The following is a 15187-nucleotide window of genomic DNA, read 5'->3' as shown; positions in this document are numbered from 1 at the left end:
CGTGCCATCCATGGTTGACGAGTGCTGGCTTTGGCCGATCCTGCCCTGCCTGCGTGGACACAGTCCACAGGCCTAAAACCTGTGTGCTCCACGCAGCGTGTTCTTGGAGATGGTTTTCCATGACGTAAGCATTTGTGACAGTTTCACAGCAACCACCGCGGTCACCCTCGCCGTGTGCCCAGCTCCCTGGTAAGGGCTTCGTCCGCCTCTCTCAATTTCTTCTTCAATTGTCTTTCGAGGTAGGTTTTACGGTCTCCGTTTTGGAGAAAGAAAACTAAGCAGGGGAAGAGAGACCCAGCAACCCCAGTAATTCGCAGAGCTCGGAAGTGGCAGAGCTGGGATCGGATACAGGCATACTGGACTCAAAAACCCAATTTCCACATCTGACGGTTCTTTGGAGGATGAGAGTAAATGCAACTGGGAAGGGTAGTGAAAAAAGTCTGGGAAAAAAGAAGTTTGATTTTTAAATCCCGTCTTACATGTTCAGGGGCAACGTTTCCTGCCGAATCTCTGCTCCTCACTACGTAAATGATGCTCAAGCATCTGAATCTTCTTTGCCATGGAGACTCTCTGGCACTCCTGACACTAGGAGCAGTGGTAGTGGTGACGGTGGGCACCGTGTTACCTGCCTCTGGATAGAGGACCTCACTGACTGTCCCCAGTTTACAGATGGGGAAACTGAGGTAGAGAGCGGGCACAGGAATGACCCCAAGGTTAGAGCTAAGAAGTGGGGACGTGAGAACCAGACCAGTATCATCTGCTCAAGAGTCTGGGCTTGAAACCACTGTGCACACCGCCGCTCACAAACCCAAGGTCGCACGGCTTCTCATCAGGAACCAGGGTTTGACTGCAAGTATGTGAATGACTTAGGGTGAAGAAGAGCCCAGCCCGAGCGTGGAAGGTGGCCTCCGACGGTGGCCCCGCACAGGCTTGCAGGCACACGGGGCTTGGGGAAAGCTGCTGGGGTCTGGGGTGGGCACTAGATTCGAGTCCTTCAGAAGGACAGCATGACTCGTCACACCAGCTCAGGCCTTCTTCCTCCACCGCGGTGACAGCCGTCTGCTGGGCGTCATGGTCCCGACGGGGCTGTGTGCTCCACGTTCATTGCCGAGCCGTCATCCGGGCTTCAGCTGCAGCTCTGACCCAAATACCTAGCCCACATGCCACGGTCTCCACGCGCCAGCGTGCTTTCCCAGGGCTCCTGACTGCCCCCTCTGGGCCTTGGTTTCTCCTTTTGTAAAAGATCAAGGACACGACCTCCCTTAGGGGTTACTGGGGATCCACGCGACAGGATGCCAGAAGTCTGAGTACTCAGCCCTGCAGCCCGTCATGACCCCGAGACCCCTGAATCCAATGTAGTCTCACACTCCACTAAACCCGCAGGGCGCCCGGGGCCTCGCTGGAACTTCTCCCTCACTCTGCATCAGGATCTCTGCCTGGCCCCCCCGGGCTGACTGTCAGCCCGTCCCCTCCACCTGCCCGGGGCCCAGCATTGGGTACCCACACCGGGCAGCTGGCTACCGTCTCAGGAGGGAGGGTGTGAGCATCACCTGCAATGGACTGAAACGAGGTGGACGTCTCAGACCTGTGACTGCAGACGCCGGGGGGAGGAGAGAGCATCACGGAGTCAGGCCTCAGATCTGTGACTGTGGACACTGGGCGGTGGAGAGAGCATCACGGAGTCAGGCCTCAGACCTGTGACTGCGGACGCTGCGGGGAGGAGAGAGCATCACGGAGTCAGGCCTCAGACCTGTGACTGCGGACACTGGGCGGTGGAGAGAGCATCACGGAGTCAGGCCGGCCGTGGGAAAGGCCTGCTCTCATCTGCTCACACGGAAGGGATGGTCTTGGCCATCTGGTGGAGGAAGGGGGTGTCAGCCCTGACCCGGGCCCGAGGGACGAACCACGCCCACCACGTGTGTCCTCCAGAAGGAGACTCGTGTTTCTCCACGGTGCGGCCTATTTGGAAACACTGTGTCCGGCACCTCTGAGTTCATCCATCTGGGCCACCGCGCCGTGGCAGGGGACCCAAACAGGCTTCACAGGCCTGTCTCTGGGGCAAGTTCCAGATCCAGGGACACGGACCCTACGAGCAGGGCTGAGTCGGGACTCTGGGCTACACTGAACCCGGCTGGTACTTGGGTGACGCGGCCTGTTGGATGCATACAACGTGGGTGGGCCTGACACCCCAGGAAACGCCCCTCATTCCTCAATACATCTCTTCTTTACCCATTTACGCTTCATCACATGCCTTCTTCTGCAGGAGCAAGGAGAGCTGAAACAGCCCGGAAGAGTCCACGGTTGGCGCACCTCACAGTGGGCGATGGTCTGCCCTGTCCCCAGCGGTGCAGGGAAGGGGAGGCCTGAGGACACCCGCACAGAGTCCGTGTGATCCCTCCCGGGTGACGCTGCGCACAGACCACCCAGCCAGCCGCGCTGCCACGCGCCCTTCTGCACAACGCCCGCCTTCCGCTCAGGTCCTGGAAAAATGTTTCCAGTGGAGTCGAACATTCCCAAGTCCAGCCTCATCCACCTGATCTGAGATACATTTTCCTCGTGGCTTAGGAGGCAGCTACGAATTGGAGAATCACAGCATAAATAAACTTTCCATCGTAGTCTGCAGGCTTCCGAGATGGAAAAGTTAAAGTTGCACTCTTGTGGAAGGAACTTAAATTTCACCAACCCTGGGAAAGAGCTGAATTGCTATAAAGTAACAAAGATTTTAAAATTAGGGCAATACAGTACATACAAATGAGGTTTCCAGCTCGGTTTCAGAGAGAATTAGCCCTGATGGACAAAAAAAAGTGGAAGAAAACATATTTTTGTTTGTTTTCTAATCCTGTCTATGCGCTTCCCTCATTAGTTCTGCTTAATTTGTTTTTATCCACTCCTGACATCCATCTTTGACCATTTCCATGAGCACCCAGGAGTAGGTCCTGGAGTTGAGAGATCTGGGCAGGTGTCCTGTCTCCAGAAGATGCCAGCTCCTCGTCCTGCAGAACATCACTTGACTTGTCGAAACTCCAACTTCCCATCTGTAACGAAGTACCTACCTGGCAGTGAAGATTCAATGAGATAATGCAGCGCAGGGGCCAGAACACCCAACATAACAATAAAAGGGCTTTGGAGCAAGACCGTCAGGTTCGTTTCTTGGTCCCACCTGTCTTTCACCAGCCTGAATCCTCAGGCGAGTCCTGTAACATCTGGGCTGTTCTCTCTAGATCTGGACTGAGGGGCGTGGACACGCTCCCCGGACAGGGCCGGGTGCACAGCGGGCACCCTCCCCTCTCCTCCTCAAGTTCTAACTTCCTCTATAAGAAACTCTGCTGTCAACAATATTTTGTGGGTACCTCTGAACAGATTACTCAAGTGAACCCGTTTAAAAACTAGGCCATTTGGGGATGGGTATCTTTAGTGGAATACTCAAGGCCTCAGGTTACGACAAAAGTTAGAATGTTCGGGATATGAATTTTCATAAAGGATGATTTTATAGACAGAGAAGATGTGATGACATCATATAGCAAAAGACTGGAAATCAGAAAGGCATTCTGATAATTTATTTTATATAATTATATGAATTCAGTACTATTATATTGAAAGCTGTATGAAATGAGACTGGATGCAGACAGATACTAATCTTGAAAGAAACCTGAAGTAGATGAAGAACGGTCATGTCGCTTAATTGAAGATTCATAAATGTAATCGAATGCTGAACAGAAATGAAAGAAAATGTGAAGGAGACTAGTCATCATTTACTCCAATATCTTCAGGACTGCCTTGCGTAGCTATTGGCCATTGACTAGGGACCCTGAGTGGGTAGTGTTATCCGTATTTACAGATTTCAGAGAGCACACAGCATCATGGTCCCTCCCCACCCGGGAGCTCTGGGCAGGGCAGTGCTGCAGGTTACCTGGTTGGTCAAGGCTGAGAAGTTCCCACTTCTGCAAACTGTCACACCTGTTGCGAGACACCTCCCCGCCAGCGTCTCCAGGAAGACCCCCATCAGCAAGTCTCGGGGGGGCCGTCTGCCTGTCTCCTCCTGACCCCCCCCCCAGCTTTGTATATAACCACAGGTAAAACCAGACCTCACAAATATTTTTTAAAGGCCGAAAGTCAATAAACACATTTGTTGTGATAAATGCACACACATACAAAAGAAAAACATATCTGATAAGGACACAGGGAAGAGAAATGATTATGTATTCTAAGTTGAAACACTAACATTAAAAAATAGTGAATGAGAATATTTAATACCCTTTAAAAGACAACAAGACATAATACTGCATGTGACTGTTTCTAAAATTCTGTTCTTTTTCTCTCTCATTTTGTCTCTCTTGAACGAATGCTTTGAAAGAAGATACCAGGGGGTCAAGTTCCATTGGTACCTTAACAGACGACAGTTTCCCCTTGAGGAATGAAAAAAAAAATTATGATTAAAAACAGGTCTTTAACAAGCCATCGTGAAAATGTAGTTTTGTTTTCCGGATTCATTTTTTTTTTTCTTCTGGCTGAGAGCAGGGCTTTCAGTGGCGAGACAGGAGTAATTGTGAAAGGAAGGAAAAAAGGATGGTGATATAAATCAGCAAAGGTTAATGATTGGGACGTGAAGAGGGGGACTTGTTTACAGAAATAGTGTGCAATTTAAAATTTACAAGAGATTTAATGCCACTGCTTGGCAATCGCTAAAACCAACAGCCCAGAAAACAGTGACATTAAGAAAAATATTACAGTTATAATCATCCCCAAATAAGTCAATTAGTGTTAGGGCACGAGCTTGCGATTACTTGACCCATTTGGCTTGCACTTAAGTGAAAAAAAAATGTCCCCCTATTATCCCGAGATCACTGGATTGTGACCTATTTTGCATCACACGTATTGTACGCCAGCCTCCCTTACAAGGGCTTGGGCTGATGGCGGTGGTTTTCCTTTGCCTGGCATCAAAATAATTCTGACCCTTGACATTTGTAATCATAAAAAAAAAAGGCAATTTATAATTGTGTTGTTTCAAATGAAGGCGGGGGGGAAAAATTCAATCTGCTATTATACAAAAGCAATGACGGCTGTCTTCGGTGAAAAAAGCAACGCAAGTCAATTTGTGAACTTTGGCACCAGACGACCTTTAGAAACACAACAATATACTGAATTTACAAGCAATAGCAGGCCATGCAAATGACCCGGGCCTGGCTGCTTCTGTATTAGAGCTGCAGAGAGCATTATGGAGAATGTTTCCACAAAACAAATTAAGACTGTTACTTAAATGTCACGGCACACTATTGTATTTGGCTACAGATCATTACACCTGATACTAACACTTTTAAAAACTGTAATAACTTGGGAAATATTACATTGAGTGCCCACATGTATAAAGGAAAAGAAAAAAGAGGAGAAAATAGGTTTGTGAAGTAATTTAAACATCACTACTCTACGACTGCAAGGGAAAGGTCAAAATTTAAGTAAGCTGAAAGGAACATGAATGGGAAAATAAAACACACAAACAAAAAGATGGAAAGACCACGGGAATGACTGTGCAAACACAATCAGGGTGCATGCGGCTTTGGGCGAATCGCATTTCCAGTTCTGCGCTGGAGAGGCGGAGAGGCAGGGAGGCAGGGAGGCTGGGAGGACCCGGCGTGGAGGGGGAAGGGGCCGAGGGGCGGCGTTACCTTCGGTGTTGGTGCTGCTGTTGTGGATATTTCGCAGGCTACCAACACGGTTTAGTTTCCATGCTTTGCGTTTGGCTGCATCCCGAGAGCAGAGAGGGGAGGGGGGGAACAAGAGAGAAAACAAAAAGGAAAAGAAACAGATGAAAAGGGGAGAAAAGAAATGTCCAAGTAGCACGTGACATCACCTCCGGCCTCCCGGCCGGGCCTCACCACCCCAAAGCGCAGAGAAACTCAGGAAGGGCAGAGGAAGGCCAAAAAAGCATCCTTAGCTTTGCAAAGAATCCAACAAACGCCCAGGCAAGGAAGCCCATGCACCCCTTTCGCCCTGCTGGGTTCCACACGTGGCTACTCAAGACAGTGCACAAAGCTGGTCTTTTCCCTGGGGGCTGGGAGCATCTTTTGAAGGAGCTACGAGGCTGGTCGCCATAAGCCCTCTGATTTGGCAAAACATTGGGAGCATGTCAAATCAAAAGGGACTCTAGTGATTAGCCGTTCCTGTGTATGCTACAGATGGCAGGTGTGCAACGCCCACAGCTGTTAAAAAATGAAGTATTTTCTCCCCAGACGTAGTTTGATCTGGATAGGAACCTACGCTAGCAAAACTCAACTACCATCTTGCTGTGGCTGAAGGGTGGTCCATTCTCCTTCCTATGGCGAGGAGGCTGGAGGCTCTGAATGGAGGAAGCCAAAGGGCACGGGCCTCCTGAAGCTCTCAGCTCGCTGAAGAAAGCATCCGAGAGAAAAAGACAGATACCAGGTTACCCACAGAGCAGCCCTGGGTTCAGAGGTGAAGTGCATGACAAGTTTAACACTGGCATGACATGCCCACGGCTCACACCGCGTGCTGTGACTAACGGGGGTGAGATGCCCCCTTCCCACCTCCGCGGACACTCTTCTTCACAGACCCATCCTCACCTCCTCACCGCCTCCACCCTCCCAACCCCCGACTCAGGAATGCAGACACCTGTGGCCAAGAGGCTGACTCCTGCCAGCCCTTCAGAGGAGACATATGGTAAAAAGCAAAGAGTTAAACAGGGTTTTGAGGAGCAAGTCTTCAGGCTAATGTGGCGAAAGATTCAGCCACAGATCCAAGGGCTGGATGGACAGCATGGTCGGTGACGGCCACAGTCACCCACGCTCCTGAAGAAGGGGTGTAATTGGACCATTTGTCTCTTCTGACTTCCACAGCCGGGAAGAGAAACTCGTCAAACCTTGCACGTGGCTTTCATTGGCTAACCATTTGTTTAATGCAGGTCAGAAGCGCTCACCTGGTGAGGCAGGTGTGTGCATTTCCGCAGGTGTGTCTGAAGCTCACCGCAGAAAGCTAGGCTGACCCACTCGGTCACAGACTGACCAGAAAACGAGGCATGCACTGGCCAGTGGCCAGCTCTCTCACCCCAAAGCATTCCTGGCTTAGGACAGATTGGCTGTTCTTGCCCTTGGTAGCATTAAGGCCAAAAGACTCAACCTCAACTAGTACGGTGGAGGCTCTGGGGGGTGCCAAGTTCTGGGGGCTACAGAATGACCGGGGTGAGGACAAGGTCTTCACAAGGAGTTCTGCTGCTGAAGCGAATCTCAAGCACTTTGGTGCACACTGGATTGCTTTGGGGTGACAATATAAGATACATGCGAGAAATAGGAACACTGAAGGGAACCAACGCAATTCCGCAACGGTACTGTATCATCAGGAGGCAAAGTTTATGTTACTGAGAGTACAAACTAGTTGTGAGTTAGCTGTCACCTGATTCGAAATGAGAAAAAGTGAAGCTATAACTAAACAACTAACAATGACCTTGTGGCTTGAAAACCCAAATAATTTACTAAAAAATGTCTTGGGAATTTGGGGTTAGCAGATGCAAACTATTATATATAGCACAGATAAACAACAAGGTCCTACTGTATAGCACAGGGAACTATATTCAACAACCTGTGATAAACCATAATGGAAAAGAATATGAAAAAGAATGTATATATATATATATGTGTAACTGAATCACTTTGCTGTACAGCAGAAATTAACACAACATTGTAAGTCAACTATATTTCAATAAAATAAATTAAAAAAACAAAAAAAGAAATGTCATCTCTAACCTAGTAAGGTTGGTGACTGAGACCCTTCTACAGCATATGCGTCTAAATTTAGTTTTCCATCAGTGGAGAAGTTTCCCTTATCTCTACATCCTTAAGGTATCTTATCTATAAGGTATCGTCCCAGGTAACAACACACATGGCAAGGGGAGCTTCAGGTACACCCACTATTACAAATGTCATTTGAGACAAAGGAAACCGGTCACAGTTTTCGAGTGTTTACTTTGGAAATGTTCAGCGGATATTTACCGGGTTCCTCGTATAACTGAGACATTCACAGAATTAAGTGTGTGCTTAATTATTTCAATAGCCCGAGCTCTGGTGTCTTGGCCCACGTTTCACAAGTTCCAGAAAGTCGTAGCCACAGAAGCTGCACTCCTCAGTGGAAAACCTTACCTCTTTCTAAAGCATTTACATATAAATAGGCAGAATCTGGGCTGGGCACCTCTGTGCAAGGGAGGGGAGCTCTGGTGCAGAAAACCTCTTTCCTGCCTGCTTTCCGCCTTGCATTTTTCATACCCCAGTCTCCCATTACCATATGGATATATAAGCAGGAAGTGAACTTGCAGCCTGGTTTTCTATTAACCTATTGATGAAATAATCAATTTTAATGTGTAAAATGTCATGCCTTTTTCTTCCTCTTAAACAAATGGACTTTTTCTGGCTGATACCAAGGTCCTGAGACGTGCATTTGTCTCCTGGGGCATTGATTGCTCTAAGTCCACTTGTTTAGAAGCTTCTCAACGGGAAAATACAATCATATTATCATCAATAAAATCTCTGGTTATGTGCAATGCTGCTGCCTGGATTCACCGCTAAAGGAAACGAAGACACGGCACCAAACGGACCCAGGAATTATGCAACCTGCTGCCGCGGGCTGGATGCCTAGCTCCACTGACCAGCACACACCACGGCCATCGTGCTGGCAGCACCCCCTGACCGCAGGCCTTTGGAATAGACAGTGATTCTTTTTTTTAAAATAAACTTTATTTTTTAGAGAAGTTTTAGGTTCACAGCAAAATTGGATGAAAAATACGGAGAGTTTCCATATACCGGCTGTCCACCCCTCACTCACCCATACAACCTCCCCCAATATCAACATCCCACACCAGAGTGGTACATTTCTTAGAATAAATGAACCTACACTGACGCATCGTTATTTCCCAAAGTCCATAGTTTACATGAGAGTTCGCTGTTGGTGTTATACTTTCTATGGATTTGAACAAATGTATAGTGACATGTATCTACCATTATAGTATCATACAGAAGGAGTTTCACTGCCCTAAAGATCTTCTGTGGTCTGGCAACCACTGATCTTTTCATTAGTTTTGCCTTTTCCAGAATGTCATATGGTTGGAATCATACAGTATGCATGCAGCCTTTTCAGATTGGTTTCCTTCGCTTAGTCATATGCATTTAACTTTCCTCCGTGTCTCTGTAATGGCTTGATAGCTCATTTCTTTTAGGCGCTGTATAATACTGCCCAAACTTGGAAGCAACCAAGATGTCCTTCAGTAGGTGAATGGATAAATAAACTGTGGTAATCTAGACGGTGATTCTTGAGGACTTCGTGTGGACTAGCTCAAATGACTAAATTTTCTGGATAATTTTTATTTTAATTAAAAAATTCAGTTTTAAAAAATATTTCAGGAATATAGTTTCTTTCTTTTAAACAAAGATTAACTTACTGTGCTTTTCTCACTCATGTTATTTCTCATGAAACTATTACTTTAATACAAGAATCTCCCCTGGTTTTGGACAAAAAGGCAGTAGATTGTGAGCATTCCATCAGTGTTTTCCATTCTGCTGTTCTGCTGACTGGATAAACAACAGTCTCTTCTGTGAGCAAGTTGCCACAATGCCTTATATAACTAGTTAAATGGCATCATGTCTCAGCATTTTGTCCGGTGTTTGAGAACATGCAGACACCTCTCAATGGACACAGAACCCCACAGCACGTAATCTCAGATCTAGTGCAAACTAACTGTCATCCCCAATGCAGATGGTGAGATGGGCCACTTCTCCCTGCAGCCTGCAAATTAAATGGAACTTTCTGAACCCCAGTCTGGGTTGGCAGAAACGTCAGCAGACCCAAGAAAGGGAGCCTTTAACAGGACAGCGTAGCATTCTCCCCATAATGGCGCCAAAACATGAACCGTGTTAAACACCAGACTACTACATGAATATCACAGCAAGAGGCGGTACACGGGACACACAGCTGATGGTTGAGAATTAAAAACAGAGGAGAGGAAAATTGGACAGGTACATGTAAAAGTATGAAATTAGAACACTCCCTGACACCATACACAAAAATAAACTCAAAATGGATTAAAGACCTAAGTGTAAGGCCAGACACTATCAAACTCTTAGAGGAAAACATAGGCAGAACACTCTATGACATAAATCACAGCAAGATCCTTTTTGACCCAGCTCCTAGAGAAATGGAAATAAAAACACAAATAAACAAATGGGACCTAATGAAACTTCAAAGCTTTTGCATAGCAAAGGAAACCATAAACAAGACCAAAAGACAACCCTCAGAATGGGAGAAAATATTTGCAAATGAAGCAACTGACAAAGGATTAATCTCCAAGATTTACAAGCAGCTCATGCAGCTCAATAACAAAAAAACAAACAACCCAATCCAAAAATGGGCAGAAGTTCTAAATAGACATTTCTCCAAAGAAGATAGACAGATTGCCAACAGACACATGAAAGAACGCTCAACATCATTAATCATTAGAGAAATGCAAATCAAAACTACAATGAGATATCATCTCACACCGGTCAGAATGGCCATCATCAAAAAATCTATAAACAATAAATGCTGGAGAGGGTGTGGACAAAAGGGAACCCTCTTGCACTTTTGGTGGGAATGTAAGTTGATACAACCACTATGGAGAACAGTATGGAGGTTCCTTAAAAAACTACAAATAGAACTACCATACGACCCAGCAATCCCACTACTGGGCATATACCCTGAGAAAACCATAATTCAAAAAGAGTCATGTACCAAAATGTTCATTGCAGCTCTATTTACAATAGCCAGGACATGGAAGCAACCGAAGTGTCCATCGACAGATGAATGGATAAAGAAGATGTGGCACATATATACAATGGAATATTACTCAGCCATAAAGAGAATGAAACTGAGTTATTTGTAGTGAGGTGGATGGACCTAGAGTCTGTCATACAGAGTGAAGTAAGTCAGAAAGAGAAAAATACAGTATGCTAACACGTATATATGGAATCTAAGGAAAAAAAAAAAAAGGTCATGAAGAACCTAGTGGCAAGACGGGAATAAAGATACAGACCTACTAGAGAGTGGACTTGGGGATACGGGAAGGGGGAGGGGTGAGATGTGACAGGGTGAGGGAGTGGTATGGACATATGTACACTACCAAATGTGAAATGGATAGCTAGTGGGAAGCAGCCGCACAGCACAGGGAGATCAGCTCGGTGCTCTGTGACCACCTAGAAGGGTGGGATAGGGAGGATGGGAGGGAGCGAGATGCAAGAGGGAAGAGATATGGGAACATATGTATATGTATAATTGATTCACTTTGTTATAAAGCAGAAACTAACACACCATTGTAAAGCAATTATACTCCAATAAAGATGTTTAAAAAAAAAAAAACAGAGGAGGAGGTGAAACTCGTCATTAGGTTGGTTGGAAGATATTTTCTTAGGATTAAAATTTCGCAAAAGGCAAGTTAAGACAGTACAGAGACTCATGCCCCACATGATAAGAAAACAAAAAGTTTACCGCCCTATAATAACAATGGTATTGTCACTTCCCCTTAAAATTAATAAAGAGTCCTCTTGCGTATGAACACTGAAGGTGTTATTAAAACCAAATTTTTAAGGCGATCTTTGAATTATAGAGAGAGGAAAAGAGAGGTGACTTTGGTACTAACGGTGACCAGTGTAGGAGCGTGTGCACTGGGGGATGTCACGTGACACTGTCCCCTCCTGAGCGCAGCCCTGATGTCCACATCCTGCACTGATTAATTTTCTGGGGTAGTGGGCTTCCAGGTTGGCAGGTGGGTGGCTGTGACTGACCCAGCTCACCCAGGTCCCAACTGCTGCCCATCCTGAGTCGCACAGCTAAAGAAGAAAAGCCGACAGAAAGTTTAATTCACGGAACACTTCTCTAAGGTGTCTGGGAGTTATAAATGATGATTTCTGTGCTCGGATGACCGTAGGAGGTATGACACCCTACACTCAACTCCTCGAAATTACAAACAGACAGTCACCGTCTTTTCAAAGGAAACAGAGAGAAAGGGAAAATGTGCAAATTATGGCTTTCTACTAAGAGTAGCTGGAATCATTTAGAGTTAACGACTCCCAATTATGACACACCTCTTTATTTCTGGAAGCTACAGCTTTTCATACAAGTTCCTGTGATGATCATAAGGCATTTAAAATTTTATTTTAAAGGAAAATTCATTTTGTTTCTCTAAACAACAACAACAAAATTTTAACTCCAGCAAATGAATGTCTGAGAACTAATCACACAGCGGAATTCCAACATGAGAATCCTCTGACTAGCTCTTTAGAAGCGGAATAAAAATATTCTGCAGTCTGTTGGCATGCTCAAACGAGCAGGGTTTTATCCTAAACTCTTCCTCCATCATAGTACCAGGAGACCACAGACTTGTATTAATGTCCCCTCTGGTCTCCTTCTGACAGTGCTCTTTGTTGATTAGATAAATATTCCTCAGATAGCTGATTAAAAAATGATGCAGCCGGGAACTGTGTGTCCGAGCCTTGTCAGCCATGTTGGATGCTCAAGTGTGCATGAATTACATCCCTGGTGTGAACAGAGCAGGGCTGGCGAAACGCACGCCGCAGCCCTCAGAATCAATTACGAGAACTAATAGGATCTTTTTACCTAGGCAGAAGAAGGGGCTGGGTTGACGAGGGTGTGCCGCTCATTTCTAAGACTGTCTTGTCTCAGCACGAAACAAATAACCCTCTCCGTTCCTACCAGGGAGTGTAAACTTGTACCTCTTGGAGGAGCCAGATGATAACCTCGTTTGATAGCACTGTTCCCTGTCCACGTCGGATGTGTATTTATTTATTTGTAGAGATGCCATCAGTATAAATGCCACTTGTGCGGGGGGGGGGGGGACTGCATGGGTTCCCTGGAGCATTGCAACCGGACCGTGGCACCTGGATGCTGGATAAAGACAGTCCCCCAGGAACCTCTGCAGGCAGGGTCGGATTCTGCTGTGGTTTTGTGTCCCTTCCACTTTAGTGCGCCCGGTGTCCCATGATCTTTTGCCGGCGCAGTTTCATTGTGAGGTTAGAGATTGGAGATTTCTTTTGTGCCGGCCATCTGAGCATTCACATGCTCAACAAGACTGGGTAAATGTTCTGTTCTTTTATAAAAAGGCAGTGGGGTTTTTTTTTTTCTTTTTTTTCCCATAAGATGCAACCCCGAAGATTCTTCCACTATGTGAAGTCACTACTTTAGCTGTGAAGGGGCTTGACATAATGGTCGCTTCCTAGAGGCTACCACACAGAGAGGCAGTCATGTTGAAACGTCCATTAAAAGGGCCTTTGAGAGGATTAAACAAAACCTGAGGCCAAGCAAAATAGGACAAATGTGCAGGAAGCAAAATAACTTCATCCTTCCCCGTTTCCAGCAAGACGAGTGTTCTTTTCGTAATTTGAAGTCACAGGACACAAGACAAGATACCAAACCAAACAGAACTCCGAAATAAGGAATCGACCCTTAATGAGACAATTTTAATTCCATTTCCAATAACTCATAACTGCTTTCTTAACAGCCAATACAATTTCTGTATTGGGGGCTTCTTTACAGCTCTTACGATTTGAAAACTGCCGAGGGCTTCCAAACAGTGGGCTAATGTAGACACGTGCAGAAAACACCATTAACCCTGGAAAACATGGAAAATAAAAACGAAACAAAAACTCCAGGATACTCCATAAAACCAGAAGTTCCAATTAGGTGGAGCGTTAGTTTCCCTTTCGGCCTAGAAACACACTGAGTTGCAGAGCAAGGGTTCAAGAGTACCCAAAATTAATTGGGTATTTCAGTTTGACACCGAGAGTATAACTTTCAATAGGGACTGAAATAAAATAGTGACTTGAAGTAGAATATCCCCATTTTAGCTTTGGCACATTCTCAGATGGAGATGAGAAATCCATCAGTAAATGATGGAAACTTCTTTCCATGTCTTCAGGGAGTAGCTATTCATTCTGAGAAGGGGAGGCTTTTGAGGGGCGGGCGGTGGCTTGTTAGGATGTTGAAATCGGGGCTCCCTGGCCTCTCGGCGTCACTCTCTTTTGGGATGTGATATGGGTGTGAGAACAGAGCCCACTCGTGACTGTTGGGTCCCCAGCATCACGAGGAACTGCTTTTTTTTTTTAGGCCTGGTTTCTTAGCGAACAGGGTAATGTATACCCTAAATCCTTCTGTAGTATAGGACTGGATACGTGGCATTCAAAATAGAAACAAAAAGTAAATCAAATTCTCACGTAAGCAGAAAAAGTGAGGTTCAAATCAGTTTGTTCAAGCTGGACGATGTGTGTGAAGATCATCTTCTGTGAGATCTGTGAGCAACTGTGCTTACCCAGGCAAGCAGGAGCGGCGTCTGGGAGAGGTGGAGGGTCCCCCGACCTGTCCCCCTCTCGTGCCCCCTCCCCGAGGGCCGGCTGCTCTGAGGAGTGGTAGGCAGGCCCAAGGCTGGCAGTGCTGGGAGGGGAAGGCCGGCACACGGGGACCACCTTAGGCTTTCTGGGACTGAAATGAGTGATAATGGGAAACATTTGTCTTTTCTTTTTTCCTCTTTCCTTCCTTTTTCTTTTTCTTCTTCTCAGTCTCCTCCAATAGAATACATGGCAGGCCTTTTTTCGATTTTTTTTTTTTAAAACACAACATCTTTCTCAGCAATTCTAGAAAAAAGTTTTTTTTAATAAAACTTCAAATTGTGCTATCACATTTCAAAGGCAATGACCAGTTAGAGCAACTAATCAAAGGCATGATGATTTAATGACTGCCCCTCGCGCTCTCTGGAAGGGCTGTAATTGAGGGGCTGTGATCACTGGACCACCAGCTTCAACAATGGCAGACACTGCATTTGATCTGCCATCTTTGTAGTTGACTTCCTACAACCACCAAGTGAAATGATACCCTTTGGGGTTATTCAGTCCATCACGTTCCCCCTGTGGCCATCTGAATCTGAGAAGACTGGTGAAAATATCTTCTAGAAAACATTTTTAACATATTGCATTTAAAGAAGGACTTCACCGGAAATTCTCAATAGCATTCTGATTTGTGGCTTGAGAAATTCTGGAAGCCATAAGATCCTTGGTACTTACTGAGTCAATCAAGTACAAAGATCAGAGTAGGAAAACAAAAGAAGAATTCGAAACTTTTGATTCTTCTTGCTATTACGGAAATACAT

At 45.9% G+C, this 15187-nt stretch overlaps 1 protein-coding gene across 11 annotated transcripts in view; it reads right to left on the bottom strand.

The window, feature by feature from the left end:
* The window catches only part of AGAP1 (ArfGAP with GTPase domain, ankyrin repeat and PH domain 1), a 551312-nt gene that overhangs the window by 85852 nt on the left and 450273 nt on the right, over positions 1 to 15187 (bottom strand). For 3 of the 11 annotated variants that reach the window (XM_007184760.2, XM_057550988.1, XM_057550986.1), the window contains one exon: positions 5664 to 5738. The exons of 6 other annotated variants lie outside the window; for them this stretch is intronic. In XM_007184760.2, coding sequence (XP_007184822.2) covers positions 5664 to 5738 — 75 coding nt within the window. Of the gene's footprint in view, positions 1 to 4289; positions 4407 to 5663; positions 5739 to 15187 lie in introns of those variants that run through there. 2 more of the 11 variants (XM_057550991.1, XM_057550993.1) reach the window with 2 other exon arrangements.

This window comes from Balaenoptera acutorostrata, chromosome 8, assembly GCF_949987535.1.
Source record: "Balaenoptera acutorostrata chromosome 8, mBalAcu1.1, whole genome shotgun sequence".
Classification (NCBI taxonomy): domain Eukaryota; kingdom Metazoa; phylum Chordata; class Mammalia; order Artiodactyla; family Balaenopteridae; genus Balaenoptera; species Balaenoptera acutorostrata.
Note: the sequence above shows the minus strand (reverse complement) of the source record. Positions and strands in the feature narration are given on the sequence as shown.